General features: G+C 28.2%; 1 protein-coding gene across 1 annotated transcript; it reads left to right on the plus strand.

Moving 5' to 3' along the window:
• The first annotated feature begins 16,011 nt into the window (after positions 1-16,011).
• Positions 16,012-16,743, plus strand: LOC136076364 (uncharacterized). Its single transcript, XM_065789811.1, has 2 exons — positions 16,012-16,182; positions 16,332-16,743. The coding sequence occupies exons 1-2, from the start codon at positions 16,065-16,067 to the stop codon at positions 16,574-16,576; spliced, it is 363 nt and encodes a 120-aa protein (XP_065645883.1). The 5' UTR covers positions 16,012-16,064; the 3' UTR covers positions 16,577-16,743.
• Positions 16,744-19,439: the final 2,696 nt, after the last annotated feature.

Consider the following 19,439-nt stretch of genomic DNA (forward strand, 5'->3'; position numbering starts at 1 on the left):
TAAATGGTAATAGGCAACATAAAAATAGTTGTTGTTAAATAAAAGAGATAGATCTAGATAGGATAAAATTAATCGTTGTTGAAATGCAAGAAATGCTGCTCAGCAAGCAGATAACTTACTTGTGAGAATTCAGTGTCAAGCAATCTTAATGTCTGTTAATTCCATTTTACTTTAGACATTTGAGAACAAAGCAATGTATGAATTTTTCTATTTATAGTAATATTATTTATATATTTATAGTAATATATTGAGTGATTTATAATATATTTATAATAATATTTAGATTAATAACAGTTTATAACAACAATTTATAAACAAACAGTTAATAAAATAAATGGTTTTAATTTTTCTTTATAATTTCAAACATAATTGTTCTTTTTTTTATAGTTTTTTTTTTAAACATCTTCGCTTCCAACAAGGCTGCTGCAACCACTAATTAGAGTTGGAAGTTGTCTTTGTCATTACTTGATTAGTTTGCTTACTGTTGAAACATGGTTTTAATTTTGTAAATTTAATATGATGTTAAGTTTACTCTATTAATCATTAGTCAACAGTCAGAGAGAAGCCAGAACTTAATTAAGAAATGCTGAAAGTTTTAATCAAATGCTGGGATCTTTTAATCAAGGTAAAAATAATTTTGTTTTCTGGTAACATAATAAACCAGTTACTATTATCTATTGTGTGTTTTTTATACTTTTTTTAACATTCTGCTTCGAAAACATTTTCTTTCTCTCTTTCTCTTAGATTAGAGGGAGAATTAATAAAACTTATTACATATTTCTTAATATAACAATTGATAATGACCATTTATAAGAAATACCTTACAAGTTGGTTGCTATTTTCTGATATAATTGATAACAAATTAATAACTAAATTGTCCCTTGATTGTTCAAATATTGTAGCAAATGAAATCCTTTTAGTTCAAGTATTTTAGTTATTAAAATATCTTATTAAGTTGTGGTGTTATTTTTATGTTGTATTGTCTATCCTTTACATAATATTTTCTTTTTTAATTTTTCTGGAGACACAGTAATGTGTGCTTACAAATATCTTATGTTATGCGCTATTGTTACTGTGTTTTGTGTTGATAGAACTAGGCTGTTATAGCTATTTTTTTAATTATTTATATTTTCAGTAATATTATCCTAATTCTACTAACAATAAAATGCAAATAATACTTTTGTATTTAAAATTGTAATTTTTTTTGCATTTCTTTTTTTAGGTATTTGTAGGCTTTACTTGACATTCCTTTACTGATACCTGCTGTGTTGTGACATATTTTAAAAAGAACTTAACTGATGTTAATGCAGTTTTTATGTCGTTAACTATAAGCAATGACATTGCTGATCAGGAGTCAAACTTAAGATGTTATTTATAGATGAATTTGTCTTTAATTTTTCATATCAAGTTATTGTGTTTTTATTGGTTTAAATGATTTAATTATTAATATCCAAAGAGTATTTATTCCAGTAGACGCTCAAGGTAAATTGGACTTTGATTATAAAGACATGAGCATTAATAAAAAAATTGTTAGTCTTCAATCCTTTCCCAATGTCAAAGCGCAAAATTTGAAAAATCATTATTATCTCAAATCTCACCATAATAATTATAATCAAGAGAAGGAGAATAAACCCAACGAAGAAGATAAAAACGATATAAGTAAGGAAAAAGAAAATCTGTTAAAAAAAAGAAAATGGAGTGAAAGTACCTCAATGAATGGTGAAGTTCTGAATGGTGAAATTCTGTAATAACGAAATTTTTTAATGCATAGAAAAGTTGATACTTTTACTTTGTAAAATAATTTTATTTGATAATATCAGTTAGTATTTATAAGTAATAATTTTTTTTTTCTTTATTTATAAATAGATGTTTAAATCAAAGTTTATATACCATTAATTTGATGGTATATAAATCAAGATTATTTATAACACTCTTAAATTTTAATGATTAAAATTAAGGAGTGTTAATAATAATCTTGATTTTATTAATACTATTAATATGAAGAATTGTTGTCAAAATAAATCTAAGTATATTGATAATGCAGACATGTAGCTAAAGTTAAAAAGTTTGGTGCACAGTGATTAATGAAGTACATAAAGTTCAGGTATTTATAAAATCTGATTTTTTAAATTTATTTTTAAAAAAATTTAATAATAAATTCTGTTAATAGTTTATTTAGAGTTCGTCCTAATAAACGCACACCTTTGCAGCCGTTGGAAAACCTAACCAGTGGAACTGACTCTTGTACTCTTTGAAATGCTTTTACAGCACTGTTTCTTTAACCGCTGAATGTTAAAAAAGTGAGCCACTATCGCCGATTTGTTCTCCACCATTAGTTCCAATGCATATATCTACCCCAGTTTCTTCTAAACAACATGTTGATAAAAACCAATCACAAATTTCACCTCCTAACATTTCAAAGCTTTGAAAGGCAAAGTGTCCGCATCAGCTTCAGTTGGTCCAAAAAAAGCACGAGCAAAAAATATTATAAGAAACCTAATAAAGCGTCTAAGCTCGGCAGATATTATTACATCAACATACGTGAATAGTGATAGCGATACTCAATTGAGCGAGTCTTTATCAAGCAAGGAGTATGAAAATAAAATCAAAACTGTTAGTGAAGAATTAAATGAAGTTATGAAAAAAGGACTGGCAGTAACACAAACACTACCTATTAGGGTAGAAAGTATAACTTCTAAAATTCAAAGAGAAATGTTGCTATTTGAAAGTGGTGCTACAAGAGGTAATCAGCTTCAAAAAGCATATGATTATGTACTATCTATACGGCCAACAAGTGTGGAGTCCGAACGAGCATTCTCAGCAGCTGGGTTTTTCTGCTCAAAAAATCGAACGCGATTAAACGATGAAACGATTGACGCTTTTATTTTTTAAGGTGGTACTTTCAAAAATGAATATAGTTCATGTATACTCATATATATTCACATTATTTTCACTTATATTGTGTTATCTTTTTAATGCATTATTTTATAATTTAAATTACTTAGGTTAATTAGTAAATGAACTATTTTACATAACTAAAAAATAAAAAATGATTAATTTATTGATAATATAATTGTATTATTAATAAATTAGTCATTTTTCAGTGTTTAATGAGTACTTAAAAATTTGTTCTTCACATGCTTCACCACCAATAATTTTTTCTGCTTCCTAACTAATCCCGGGATTTCCCGGGGATAAATATCTCAATCCGGAAATCCCGGGATTGAAAATGTCCGGAATGATTTTGCCGTTCCTAATGGTATTTCGTTTTACAAATAAAAAGTGGAAGTTTCTTTAACATTATATTTTTTTATCCTCTTTTAGAATCTGGTTTTAAAAAGTTATTTAGTATTGAACTTTTTTGAATTAATTTTATTGAAGTGATTTTTGTGCGTCATATTCGGACAGCAAGTTATTTTTATAATTAATTATATTACTACAATAATATCTAGCTATTTATAATGATTGTTTTATTTTTAAGCTGAAACATTATTTACCTTATTTAAAAAAGCTAAATACTTCCTTATTTTATTATTTATGGCTTTTTTTTTAGAGTATGAGCGTGTAGTTTATGCAGATATGTGGTTTTTTTGTGAGCGAATGTTCGAACATGTTCAAATAATAGATAGCGGACATTTTTTCATTTTTTGAACTTTCTATATTATTTATTATTTAACTTTTATTTCGCTGGTTAAACAATATTACAATTATTCAAATAAAATAAATAACATGGTAAACATAAAAAACCTTTATAAAAAACGTTTTTAATCTTTTTAATTTATAATATATATATACTGTTATAATCAGTCCGGGATTCAAAGAAGGTAAGGATGATGCGTTTATCATCACAACCTTTTCATAGAGCCCCTTTAGTCATTCATTAAAATAAAAATAAAAAAACACTTTAATTTTTAAAGTAAAATAAAAATTTAATAAAGCAAAACTCATTTTTTTTCTTTTTTTAGTGTAAAAAAAATTGAAAACAAAAAAAACAAAAAAATTAAAACACATAAGAAGAAGAAAAAAAAAATAAATAAATAAAAGGAAAAAATACAAAAAAATCTGAAAACAAATACTGTAAACTATAATATATATGTCAGGAATTAAGGAGATGCATTTTAGTTTGTTGTTTAAACGATGAAATGCTTTTTAGGTCTCTAATATTTTTATTTTGGAAACGATTCCATATTGATGGACCACGGTTTGTAATTAGAAAACTTGACAGCTGTGATTTAATTTTTCCTAGTTGATAGTCGTTCCTGGTATTTAAACGCAGATTATATTTTTCAGAAAATGATATTAGGAAGTTATCTGAAAAAACGCTTGGTAGAAGCTTTATACTTTATACTTATACATAAAAATTAATATCTGTAATGTGTTAAGTTTCTCAATATCCAGAACCATCATGCTTTTCATCACTGAGGCCGGGTTTACTAATCTATTTAAATAATTAATTGTTTTGCATGCATGGTTTTGCAGACTTTGCAATTTTAGCAATTTGATTTTATGGGTGCTGGCCCATACAATATTTGCGTACAAAAGCTGACTATGTACAAGGCTAAAGTAAAGCATATTACATGATTTACTATCGAGAAAAGGTCTTGACTTATACAAAACACCTATTACAGAGGACACCTTTGTTTCAAGAAGACCAATATTATTTCTTCATGACAAATTTTCATAAAAAGTAATCCCAAAAATTTTGAGTATTTTTCACGTTTAATTTGATTATTGACTTTGCAACCAAAGAATAACTGCCAGTCTTTAACTGTCCTGTTTTACCCCACTTACTTGCAAAGTATGAAAATTTTGCTCATCGAGAGTTTCGTTATTTAGGTTGCCGTAGTTTATCGTATAGACTTTTGTAAATGAAAACACTGTTTACAAAAGTAGTTCTGCATTGTAAAAAGAACATGGCTATGAATCGTTTGTGGTAGTTGTGCATTTTTTGAGAAAACAGTTTCTAATCGTTTAATAATATGGTTCTGCAACGTTTATGAACAAGGTTCTGCATTATTTGAGAATTTTGGAATTAATTGAAATGTATTTTGGAATTGAGTCGCTCCGCAGTTACTTCTTAATTGTCTTATTTCTTTTTTTATTGCTGTGCTTTATCGGTTTAGAATATTATTTGATATATTAAGATATATTATTTTTGGTTAAGAATAACTCCATCATTTTTTATTTTCATTCTCTATAGCTAAAGACCATATACCAACTTTGTTTATGAACATCTACTTTGTTTATGAACATCTGCTTTGTTTATTGATACAAGCTTTTTTGTTAAAAAAAAAAAGATACAAATTGTGTATATAGGCCTGTCTTTTAACAATTTGTTGAACTCGTGTAGGCAGTCGGAAGCTTTCGAAAACTATTTAAAAAATAAATTTTCCTTGTATAACATCATACCTTCCTTAATCTCCCATTTTCTTCTATAACTATAATTATAAAACTATAATTTTTCAAAACAAACTGTCTGAAATTTTTCTTATTAAAAAACATATATATATTTTTTCAGTTTACATGTCGTATAAATATAAAGTCGGACTCTGCAGATCTTACCATATTACCTACCATACTTAACCATATAATAATTGAAATATAAATATAATATAAAATAATACACGAAGAAAATAAATTTAAAATAATTTAGATAATATACAATTAAAATATCTCAAAAATAATTTTGTATACAATGAGTTACGGCTCTAGGGGAGTTGCATAACCCCTGAGCAGAATATCTAAGTTATTCAATATCAAAAAAATCGAGAACCTAATTTTTATGAAAATTTATTTTTGGATTAGCATCCTTCCTAAAAATATTTCTGTATTCGTCACTCTATACTATTCGTCAAAAAAAATATATCAACGTTAAACTTTTGTGCCTTGGACTCTCTCACGAGTAAAAAAATAGTTTCACCTAACGCAAAACTTAAATAAATTTATTGTTATAACAATTAATGAGATTAAATTTTGAAATTTTTAAAAAACATAATCTTTAGATTATGTTTTTTCTATAGAAAAAGGAAAGAACATAATCTAACAATTTTAGAAAACGATTGAGGTTTAAATTCAATAAGTCCTCTATTTAGCTAATTTTTTTCTTGGTAATGAACTTTCGTCATCGTTATCGAAAAAGTGACAACGATTTTCAAATTAAAATACTATTTGAGGTATCAGAAGTGCTTGGCTGTTTATTAATATAGACTAAAAGATTTGTTTAACTGACAGTATGTTTGAGCTGCTCAGTGACGGATCCAGGAATTTTGTTGGGGAAGAGAGGGGTGTTGTAATATTTTTCTATTTTGTATCCTATTTGCGTCAAAAAAAAAAAAGTCCTCTATTTCTAATATATTTTAGGACTTTCAGGTTATGGTATTGAGGAAGGGAGGATGCATCATCCTCTAACTCATCACTCCCCTCCCTTTCTGGATCCGTCACTGGAGCTGCTCTAATTTAGCTCTTTAAACTTCTTCGTGTTTCTTCGACTTACCTCTAACTTTAATAGTGGTTGCTTTCAGATTTATTAAAGGTTAAAAAAAAAGTTCGAAAATATTCGTAAAGCAAAAGCTTTGTAATAATAATGAAATGAATGAATGAAATTGAAATGAATGAAAAAAAAGAAGCTATTAAAGTAATTCAATATATTCGATCAGTTTTATGATTAAATTCAACGTAAAACGGACATATACATATATAAAACATAACTTTTTTCTTTTCTATTTTTTTTTTTTGAAAAAATTTTACAAGTATTCACCACATAATTATTATTATTTACACACATAATTAAAATAAATAAATTAAATATCTTAATATATGCAGATTTTTTTTAATATGAAATAAATAATCAATAAATGATTTTACTTTTTATTTTATTAAGGTGGTTCACCACTAAAAAAAAAAAAAATCTCCAAATTTCATAATTTCAAATTAAAAAGTGTATAAAAGCATAACATAAGAAAATAAAAAACAACATAGGTGTCATTTTACAACAATGTATTCCTAAAATTGCGAAAATATGTCATAAAGGTTGAAAATATGTCATAAAGGTATCGTTTTTCAAAATTTTGAAAAACGATAACTAGGAAACAATTAGAAGTTAGAGCTTTATATTTGGCAAACAGTTTAATGCCCATAAAATGAAGGGCCTTAACTAAAATCATTGTTATATTTTTAGTAAAAGTTGAAATTTTTGATTTTTTTTGGCAAAAACATCAAATTTTGGAGGGTTGGCTAATGAAACGAAATAGTAAAATGTAAATAATTCATTAACTACTTTGTTTTTAGCATATATTTTGGTTCAGGCCCTCTATCATTATATGTAGAACATGCCCTAAAAATTTGTAAAAAAAAAGTAAAAAACTTAAGTCAGTTAAAAGTTATGACATTTTAAAAATTAAAAATTGCGCAAAAAAGTGAATGCAGAAAAACAACAATAAACATTTTATAACTAAAAAAAATATCAAAAACTTCCAGATAAGTATGGTTCAAAAGTTTTCGGTTGTTGTTCTTTATTTTGCCAACCCTTATTAATGGCTTTTAAATGTATTCTTCTACTTTTTTTTTCAAAAGTGTTTTTTTATTCATACTGGTAACGCGTTTTTGATCCCTACAAAATGAGGACATTGTGGATTTTACACCATTTTCAAGGTTGAGGTGACTCATTACTCTCTGAACACCAGCAGTTCCCTCATTAAAATACAATACAGCTGAGTTCACTCCCAACTCAAATGAAGTTTTGTGAATAAAAATGTTTTTTGGGCATCTAGATCATATAATACTCTTAAGACCCTCATTAGAATTCTGTGTTTGACCATGATTTTTTCAAAAGGTTGTCATCACTCAATTCTTCAAACTCTTTCTTAATGATATGATATATTCATACTGGTAAATTAACTTTAGGTATGTAAATGCTGTAACATGAAGAGTTTTCTTTCTTCCATTTTCACCAGCTATTGGGACCCACAAGACATAACACGTGGCGATAAAATTGATCTGGAAAATTAGTGCAAAGGTAAAGAACGGCGCGAATGTTTTTTTTCATTTGGTATACCTTTTCATTTTCACTTAAGGAATTATTAGCTGCAACCTGTCTAATAGCCATACCAAAATAGTTTTGTATTTTATTAATTGCGCATTCTGTCAATTTTTCTTGTCCAGTTAACCAATTACCATGGTGATGTCGATCTTTTCTTCGACTACATAGTCTTGTACCAATGTGCTTTTGGAATATGACCAACACACTCTAACTTTTCCGGTTCAATTTGATACTTTCCATATGGATTACTGTTAAGAACATCATAAAATAAAAATCCCCATCTCCCAAATTATATTTATAAATCAAATCATTTTTTTCTACAGAACGATTAAATATCTTTACCACACCAACACTTTCCATTGCCCCCGACGAGGCAGTACCAGTTATACTGTGTGAAGTGGCTAAAAAACACTTCAGTTCTTTACAATTGCACTAAAAAATAGCTTTCTGCTCTTTCCAATTATACTAAAAAAAAAAAAACTTGCTTAGCTAAGTTGCCTAGTTCTTAAGAATCTGAAAACAAATAAGTAAAAAACCAAGAACAAACAACCATTTATTTATTAAAACTACTATATTTAAACAAATTAAATTAAACAAAGAACAACATCAATTCTCCTGAAATGCTAAAAAAAATATTCAGCTCAAATTTGTTTGCAGACCTTGCTTGTAAAACCGTGTGAATAAGAAACACATTTAGAAAAGCCTAAAAACTACTTAAAAATGACATAAATATGCAACATTGAAGTTTAGACGTCAACTGGACTAATTATTAGTAGATGTTTTTAAAAAATCTCATACAAATTTACAACACTTTGTTCTTCTATATCGCATAAATCCATCATATGATAAATATGAAATTAAAAAATGTAACGAATAATTAAACACAAAGAGAAAGACATCATATATGAATTTAGAAAAGCCTAGAAACTACTTAAAAATGACATATATATGCACATTGAAGTTTAGACGTCAACTGGACTAATTATTAGTAGATGTTTTTAAAAAACTCATACAAATTTACAACAGCTTAATATTATACTAATGCGACTAAGAATTTACATAAAATATAATTATAAAACATACGGGAAACTTTTACGATTTAAAAACAGGCGGTATACAGTCGGTTAATGGTTGGCACAGAATGCCAACAGTTAGCCAACTATAGCCAATACTGGCCCGTAAGTTGGACCAACTAAAGCGTGTTTACTGGGTATATCAACCTTTAAAAAAAGAGTCATAGTTTCGTTAAAAAGGATTAAAATAACAATCTTGAGAAAAGGATTTAGTCGTATTTAATATTATTCTATAAAAAATTTGGTGGTATATATAATGTTTAAAATAAATGTTACATGAATTATTTTTGAATGAGACATTTCAAGAATAAGATTTACTATGTCTTATTGCTAACACCCGAGATGAATTCTCAGGTGTTTAGAATAAAACATAATAACCCGTTAAAATAATAAAAAAAGAAATTTGTACATTATATAAAATAAAAACAATTAAAAACGAGAAAAACTAAAATGTTCAAATAATAAACAAACATATAAACTATTAAAGAAACAAAATACTTTATTAATATTAAGTAAACAGTTGACTTAAATGTATTCTTGTAAAATTGACTATACTAAATACTATTAAATACTTTTCATTTATGATTGAAAAATTATATACTTATTTATTAAAGTAAATTTCGAGCAAAAATAACTACAATGAATTTAAAATAATTTAATATTAATATTAAATTATTCAGATCGGCTAGAATTGATTTTAAAATTGCGACTTGAACTTTTATATTATTATATTTAATACAATTTTTTTTTTAAATAAGATACATGTTTATAAAAAATCAGTACTGAGTAGCTTTAAAGTTTCTGAGTGAAAAAGCTTCTGAGTAATAACTAATACACAACAGCTTAAATATTCTTAGAGTCTTTAAGCTCAGATATTAGCTCAGATTAGCTATTGAGTATATAATTCACACTCGCAATCGAATGGATTTTCATTCGAAATTTCATAAAGAAAAATTTTTTTCGTTAAAATCAATCGAATGGAAACAATATTAGTTGATTTACTGAACAACATTTTGTCTAATTTTTTAATAGTTTTTGTTTCGTAAATTTTAAGTTGGAAATTAAAAATCAAAAATGTTTTTACCAGATAATAAATAATAAAGATAAATATCCCCAAATCCTTCGCAGATCTGCCTCTGTTTGGTGTTCATTGGTTTGTAGTTTATTTTATACCTTTGGTCCTTTAAGTAAGATCGAAAATTCAGTTGCCGCAAAATAACTTTTAATTGTATATTCCCCAAAAGTTGTTTTAAACAAAAATCTGGTTAAGTGATCATTCTCATTTATTTTGATTAACCAGTTAAACATTTTAGGATTAACACATTTAATATTTTTGAACATATGAACAACATGTGACATTATATACCACATCATACAACTTATACAACAGCATGATGACATTATACTTCTTAGCTATACCCTTTCTGACCTTCAAAAGCTTATTAATACGAGCAGTATATGTATAAAAAACTGCAAGAAATTGAATCCTAACAAAACCGAATTCTTTCTTTTTTTCACCTGAAAAAAAACAACTAAAAACTGCCCAATAACAATTATTAACCAATAAATAAAACTTCATGATAAACTTTGTAATCTAGGCTTTACTTGGGATACAAAGAGTTCGCCTATTGCCTTACTTAATTGTTCAAATATTAATTGCCGAATAACCAATTTCCGGATAATAATCCGAAATTTTATTCAATCAGGAATCCGTTTTGCTTACCCGAACTCTATTATCCAGGTTTATAAAATTTTGGCATATATTTTTTATATAGTATTTTTTTAGTAATTTCATGAGAAATTTCGCTCTAAGCGATTAAGCAAGACTTTGAAGTTTTATGTTTACAAATTTACAAAAAAACGAAATTTTTATTTCGCCATGAGCATTAAATAAATTCGTATCATCAGGTTATGGTAACCTGTTGCCTAATAATTAAAAACCTGTGTGTAGTGACGGATTCAGGATTTTTTAGTGTTTAAGCGAATTCAAAACATTTGTATGTTTAAACTTATGTCAAATAATGATAGTTTGCAAAAGGCTGAGATGATTGAAGTCTGAGCAATAAAGTTAATGAGTTGCTCCCCCCAGTTAATGAATTGCTCCCCCCAAACTAAAAACGTGGGGGTCAAAGAATTGATAAAATATTTTTTGCACTGTTCATAAGTGGAATTTTTCCATAAATTTTAAGTTTCATAGTTTTATAAATTCTTCACTGCCTGTGTGTATCATTCGTATTAATATGGTTAGGGTAATTTATGGAAAAGCGATAAATGGAGAAAAAGCGAGAAGTTAGGAGGATTGTTTTGTCGACGCTAGTTTTGATTTCGCGTTCATGTTTAAAAATAAATTTGTTAAAATTGACTTTAAAAAGGATTTTTTTTTTTTTAATTTTTTTCTTAATTTCGTGTAGAAAATTACGATTTATAAAATAACATAAATACAAATGGCTTGAGCAAGAAGAAAACATCAGTTTGTCTTTTTTACAAAGTTGCGTTATGGTTTCATTGCAGGTCGTTTTTTACAAAGAAATATATATGATCGTCACAAATGCTTGTGATTAAATATGTATATAAAATGCTACTTTCCATAATTTTATATATATATATATATATATATATATATATATATATATATATATACATATATATAAATATATATATATATATAAATATATATATATATATATATATATATATATATAAATATATATATATATATATATATATATATATATTTATATATATATATATATATATATATATATATATATATATATATATATATATATATATATATATACACACAAACACAAGGACAGTTAAGTAAAGAAACTTAAAAGCTGATTTCTCTGTGTGTTCAACTTTTAATCTGTAATTATAAGTCTTTATAACTACATAAAAATCAAATAATAAAATAATAAATTAAATTGTTTATAACCTATCTCTTTTAATCATTCTAATCTATTTTAAACTTGTCTCCTAATACTTAACTAGGTAATAACACTAAGGGTCATTTTAGTATCATTTGGAGATTTTAAGTTTTAGAACCGTTTTCCAAACGTGAATCTTAATTGTTTAGTTTACAAAAAAGGTGATTACAATTCAATATCAAATTTTATTGCATCATTCGACTGGGATTTTTTATTTCATCATAAAACTGCGGATTAAATGTTGAATAAACCAAAATCTTTGTTTGAAATATCATTGGCATATCTTTGTTTGAAATATTTTAGATAGTTCAAACAAAGATATGCCAATGATTGCCAAATGCCAATAACAATAAAACCTGGAGCACACCAACCTTTAAAAACTACTTTAAAACTATCATTACCTCCATCTTTTGTTTTGATTGTTTTTTAGACATATTTATACATAGTGATGATAAATCTTATCAGCATACTTTTAACGCCTAAATACTCAAAGATGATCAAACTTGGTACGCTTTCAAAAGATTTTTCAAGGTCCACAAATACCATCCGGAGATCTTTTTTTCTTTTCCTAATGTCATTCTTGAACTTGCTTTACATTTAATAGTGCATCTGTTGTTCCATTCCTGACTTAAAACTAAATTACATGTTAATATGCTGATTCTTATTATTTTTTCCCAGATTATAGTGCTTTTTATATAAATGTTTACTATCCAACTTTTTATGTACAATTGCGCTGCAAAGATCTGAAATCTACTGATTATCTACATCCTTTAAAGTTTTCAACATTTCAGCCATATTATTAAAAAAAATAGAAAAAAACAGCGACAAAAAAAAACTGTTGGAACCCTGAATTAATAATAACAGTAACAACATTAAATATATATTAAAAAAATCTTACCAACATCATTTTGAAATCAACTCATTTTGTTTATTTAACAAGTTATCACCTTTATATGTTAAAAGAAGGAATTTTTCGTATAAGAAAAGATTGCAAATTTTTGACGAAGTGTTATAAGAATTGCAAGGTTTTACAATTTTCCACTCAATTAAGCGTGTAAACTTTTTTTCTTTTAGGTCCCAAATTTCTTTAGACAACTCGGTATCATTTTTATATTTATTTATGTTAAAAGATTTTAGATGGTTACCGAAATTTATATGGAGTTTCACATAAGTCAAAATATACTTTTTTTGCGGTCAGGTTTTTGCAGACACTTAATTGAATGACGAGTAACACGAGAATGAATTTTAGTAGATAGCACAAGAGACGCTAGCTCTTTAGAGCAGTGCCCATTATAGTATTTGTAGAAAAAAGAAAGAGAAGCAACATTACGACGATGTAAAAATGGTTGGAGGTTGGCTGCAAGAGCAGGTCCAACTATGTTTACAATGCGTTTTTGCACCTTGTCTAAAATATAAAGGGCATCATTAGAAGATCCGCCCCAGATATGGCAACAGTATTCCATACAAGACCGGATTTGAGATTTATAGATATAGAGAATAGAATCCGAAGTAAGAAAGTGTCGAGCTCGATAAAGAGATGCAACCTTAGCAGATGCTAACTTTGCAACTGATTTGATATATGGTTTCCAAGAAAGATTGGAAGTAGGAGTTAATCCTAGAAGATGAAGAGTAGGTGACTCATCGAGTACATCACCGTTCATAAATATAGGAAGATCTAAATTGTTGCGATAACGATTGGCTGAAAAAAATTGAGTTTTATCTAAATTAAAGTTCACCAACCACAGTGAGCCCCATGCTGTAGCAAAAGTGAGTTCCTTTTCAAGCTCAAATGCCCCCTCCAAGCAATCAGAGGGTGTTGGTTTCTTATCACGAAAAGAATAAATGGTAGTATCATCAGCAAACAATGCCACCTTAGATGTGAGAATATCTGGAAGATCATTAATGTAAATTAAAAAGAGTATAGAGCCAAGGATAGAACCTTGAGGAACCCCTGAAGTTACAGAATAAGAAGAAGAGTGTTGTCCATCGAGGACAACTTTTATGCCACGATTGGAAAGGAAGGATTTAATGAACTTAAAGAGGTTTCCGGATCCAACATAAGTAGAAAGCTTATGGAGAAGACCAGCTTGCCAAACTTTATCAAAAGCTTTAGAAATGTCAAAAGCGATGGTCTTAACCTCTCCACCTTCATCTAATTCACGATAAAACCTGTCAGTTATTACTGTTAGCAAATCAGCTGTAGAACGAGAAGATCGAAATCCATATTGATGGTCAGAAAGTAAGTTGTTAGATTCAAGATGAGAAATTAAGTGTTTGTTAATTAAAGATTCAAAAACCTTGCTTATGATAGGAAGAAAACTTATGGGACGGTAGTTAGACAAATCAGGTCGCTCTCCAGAATTTTTGAAGATAGGGATAACAGATGCCGCTTTCCAGCAGACTGGAAAACAAGACTCTGATAAGCACTTGTTGAATAGTTTTGAGAGTATAGACGACAGCTCCGGAGAACATTTCTGCAAGACAATAACAGGTATGTTGTCCGGGCCACAAGCTGTAGAAGAGTCAAGGCAGGAAATCACTTTAGATACAGATGCTGGAGTGATATGAATGTCAAGCAATGGATCAACCTGTTTGTTGGCAATTTCAGGTAGAACGCCTTCGATTCCGATACGATTTAAGGAAACAAAGCGGTTGGATGAATCGGCAAATTTTCTAGGGCGGCACTAAAAGCTTGCTACATTAAAAAATGCTCGGAAATCGACATCGGAAATCAAAAAACGTTGATGTTGATTTCCAAGCTTTTTGCTGTGTATATACTTTAAATTTAACTGTCCGTGCACAGACTGTTAAATTTAAAGTATGTTATTTAAAACTGAAATTACAATCAGTTTAGAGATACTAGCACCATTTCTAATTTAAACCAACCCTTATCAAAAGATAGAATAAACAAGTGTGAAAAACTGTTCAAGATTCAAAAGAAAAACTCTGAAAACTTATTTTCTTTGCTGTTTTTGTCATAGTACACAGTATTTCGTTGTAAAGATAATATTCTATATGTTAGTCGCAACCTTTGATTTTATTAAACTATTCCTATTTGCTTCACTTAAACCGCTGAAGTGATTAATCCTAATTAGTTAACTTTATATTTTTTATTTACAATTCATAGTCACTAAAAATTTACCTGTTCACTTTTTAATTCTCTAACAAAATCCATTATTGATTATAGCTAGTTCTTTCAGCTTTTTTTTGCCACCTTTTAAACGCTTCACACTACTTCGGATTATACCGAACTATATAAATAAACAGTAAATTCACGGAACAATAAAAAAATATGTTTAAGAAAGATAAGTGTTTATCCCGCATTAGTTCGGTAAAATTTACAAAAACAATGAAACATTTTTGTTACTTTTTTTCATGTTAAGTTTTATTTTACTGACTTCAAAAGAAATGTTACTTTAAAACTATGGTTATCATGATTGCTTGTATATTAAAATATTATAATCAGGTGCGGGGTGAAAACATATAAAAAACTCTCTGATTACTAGCTTGATACCTTTTTACGTTTTTTACCCAGCTGAATTCGCTGCGTAGCGTTTTTACTGTAGATTTATGCAAACATATAAATTTTTAAATAAACTAATAAAACTTACAATATTTTAGAAAAATCCGGATTATCTCGAATAAAGGAATACAAATTTTTTTCAAAAAAGTTTGAAGTAAGTTAACAATTAGCATTGTGACTTAATATCCATAAATAAGATGTTTGTCGTAAGATAAAATTAAAAATGTCATGCGTTAGACAAATAAATTGATTTAGCCTCGTTCAACATTTTTTGCCTCACTATATTTAACATTCTTTTTTAATTTATATACTAGTATCACATTTTAAAATGAGTTTATTAAAATTTATTTGCGTTTGTTTATTGTTTATATTAATATTTATTGATTAATTGCTACATTCCTTTAAATTATTATAAAGGAAAATTTTCTAATTTTAAAGGCGTCAGTGACGGTAACAACGACGTTGTAGATAACATCCCAAACAACTTTAAACCAAACTTGATGGAATCAGAGCAACAAAATGATGTTAAACCTTTTAAAATAAGAACAGAATTGCAAAATAGCAATGAAGATAGCTTTTGGGATAAAAATGGAAACATTGCGTTTTATGGAGTACAAGGTAACCTGGCAGTTCACATAATAGTTTGAGCATATACCTGAAAATGTTACAAGACTTGCATGTTTCTGAAAAATTGTTGTTGCTTGTACTCAAATATATTTTTAAAACTGTATTTTGACTACAATAATAATATTTAATGTTTTATTTAGGAGAAGTGGATAAAGAGATACCCAAAAAACCAAAGTGTATTCTTCATCTTCTGGACAAAGAAGCGGAGAGCTACGAAATGGCAAACAAAGGATATAGACCTACTTTGTTTAAAAATAATAAAGAGAGGTTTATGTCAAATATTTTAAATCCCAAAACAGTAAATGGAGGACTCAGCGATTTGACTGAAAACTTTCTTAGATATAGTTATATCCCAATCAGATCAGTTTGCAAACCCGAGTGTTGAAAATAAAAATTATTTGGGGATTCAAAGGAGTCATCAGCAAATTCATAATCACTTAAACAATTATTTATGACGTGAGTGGCAAAATTATCATAAGCATGAAAGAGAAAATGCATTACAGCGCGAAAGTGAAGAACTGATTGAACAGGAACAAAAAGAGCACGCTTCTTTATTAGCTTATAGACTGGCATTACAAGAACAAAAGCATTTTTTAAAACCCGTTGGACCAAAAGCTATCGAACCTGGTAATTTTTTAATTTTATTTAAATACTTTATATGAATATAAAAATAAAATTGATTATCGCTCAATCAAGTATAGCTTGTGAATATTTATAACACCGAGCTAATAGTTATGGATTATTTTTGTATAATTTCGTACACGAACAGGGCTCGTTTACTGGTTGGAACACTTTGAGCCGTAATAGCCTGAGAGAAGTACGGAAGAATTAACTAGTAAGATTAAGTGTTAGTATCAGATTACTAAAATTTGGACAGATGTCCAGTAAAAAACTAAAGCTTATGTAGAAGAAGTAGGTGCACATATTCCTTTTTATTTTACAACTGTCTAAGTATAGTCTTTTGTATTATATAGGTTCGCGTATAATTGAATATATTGCGTTATAAAAGTCTAACCAGTTGAAATTTGTCGTTTTATTCAAGAACCGCCCTTTTTGACATCATGATCTTGGGTTAGAGAATCAAGCCAACTTGAATTTGTCGTTTTATTTAAGATTTACCCCTGGTAACCTTGCTTAAAAATTATCCTTTTTAGTTTTGGTATAATGATACTGGGTTAAGAAATCTACCTAATTGAAATTTGTCGTTTTGTTAATAGTTATTCCGTTGCGATCTTGTCCGAAAGAATTAACTTTTGACAATGTGATTTTGTGTTTAAAATACTAACCAGCAGAATTTTGTCGTTTTATTCAAGAGTCGCCCCTCTTGACATCATGATCTTGGGTTAAGGAATCTAGCCAACCTGAATTTCTCGTTTTGTTCATCATTATTCTATAGCGATCTGGCCTGAGATATTTAACTGCTGACATTGTGATTTTGCGTTAAAAAGTCTAATGTTGAGTTGAGGAATCTAGTCCACTGGAATTTGTCGTTTTTATTTAAGACTTCTTCTTGGTACCCTTGCCTAAAAATAATCGTTTTTATTTCTAACACCATGATCTTGGGTTGAGAACTCTAGCCAATTGGAATTTGTCGCTTTCTTTATAGTTATTCCATTGTGATCTAGCCCGAGAGAATTAAATTTTGTGTTAAAAAATCTAACCAGTAGGAATTTGTCGTTTTATTCAAGTATCGCCCCTCTTGACATCATGATCTTGGGTTAAGAAATCTAGCTTATGGAAAATTGTCATTTCGTTCATAATTATTCTATAGCAATCTGGCTTGAGAGATTTAGCTTCTGACATTGTGGTTATGCGTTAAAAAGTCTAATCTTGGGTTAGGGAATCCAGCCCAACGGAACTTGTCGTTTTTATTTAAGACTTCTTCTCGGTACCCTTGCCTCAAAATTATCATTTTTATTTTTAACACCATGACTTTGGGTTAAGAAATCTAGCCAATTGGAATTTGTCGTTTTCTTTATAGTTATTTCATTGTGATCTAGCCTGAAAGAATGAACTTTTGTGTTAAAAAGTCTAACCAGTAGAAATTTGTCGTTTTATTCAAGAGTCGCCCCTCTTGACATCATGATCTTGGGTTAAGAAATCTAGCCCAATGGAATTTGTCGTTTTATTTAAAACTTCTCGTTGGTAACCTTGCCTAAAAAATATCAATTTTATTTTTAACACCATGATTCTAGGTTAAGGAATCTAGCCAATTGGAATTTGTCGTTTTGTTTAGAGCTATACTATTGTGATCTAGCCTAAAAAAATTTTTTACTTTTGACATTGTGATTTTGTATTAAAAAGTCTAACCAGTAGGAATTTGTCGTTTTGTTCAAGAATCGCCCCTCTTGACATCATGATCTTGGGTTAAGAAATCTTGCCTATGGGAATTTGTCATTTTGTTCATAATAGTGAAATCGCGAAACGACGATTGCGAAACTTTAGGTGTCAAATATAAGACAGAATACAATTGGGTCCGCAGCGGATATAAAATTTTTAATTTCTTGTTCTATAATTGGGAAGTGATTATCATAGTGCTTTAAGAATATTTCTTTAAATTCATTATATGCGGAGTTGGTATGCCCAAGGTTGCATTCTTGGTAAATCCTATCCCACCTTACTGCAGATGCTGAGTCTTTAAACTGTTGAATAGTAAAATTAATAATTTTTCGTTTATAGACTTTGATCTTAGAGTTATTATTTTTTGTATCTTGAAAAAAGAAAAAGTAAATCGAAAAGTGATCGGATATATCCGTTTTGATTACACCTGCTTTTAATGAAGAATCATATAATGAATTAGTCAACATGTTGTCTATTGCAGTGATTGAATTAAATGTTACCCGGGTTGGTTGGTTTATTATAGAAAAGATGTAGTGTTAAAACATATCTTCAAAAAAATGTTTTGCAACAGCATCTTTATCGTACTGTAGACAGTTTATATTTATGTCTCCAATACAGAATAATATTTTGTGCTCTTTGTTATTTTTTAGAAATATTTGTTTTAGGTGATTTGAAAAGTTTTTTATATCACCTTCAGGTGGTCTATAACAAGTGGACACCAGTATATTTTTTAATTTTTTGTTTATTATTTCAATTGTAAAGAACTCACATCGGCATCAGAAACCGAAAGATCGTCTCTAATTTTAGTAGTTAGATCATTATGAATATATGTTATAATTCCACCTTCTCGTTTTTGAACTTTTCGCTCATAAAATATTAGTTTGTAGTTCGGAATTATTAGGTTTGCA

The sequence above is a fragment of the Hydra vulgaris genome, chromosome 02 (assembly GCF_038396675.1).
Source record: "Hydra vulgaris chromosome 02, alternate assembly HydraT2T_AEP".
In the NCBI taxonomy this organism is placed as follows: Eukaryota; Metazoa; Cnidaria; class Hydrozoa; order Anthoathecata; family Hydridae; genus Hydra; species Hydra vulgaris.

Bases quoted from the DNA above. Each gene is read 5' to 3' on its own strand.
- LOC136076364 (XM_065789811.1), top strand. From the start codon at position 16,065: ATGGAATCAGAGCAACAAAATGATGTTAAACCTTTTAAAATAAGAACA. The intron at 16,183-16,331 runs GTAACCTGGCAG...TGTTTTATTTAG, and splicing joins TGCGTTTTATGGAGTACAAG to GAGAAGTGGATAAAGAGATA.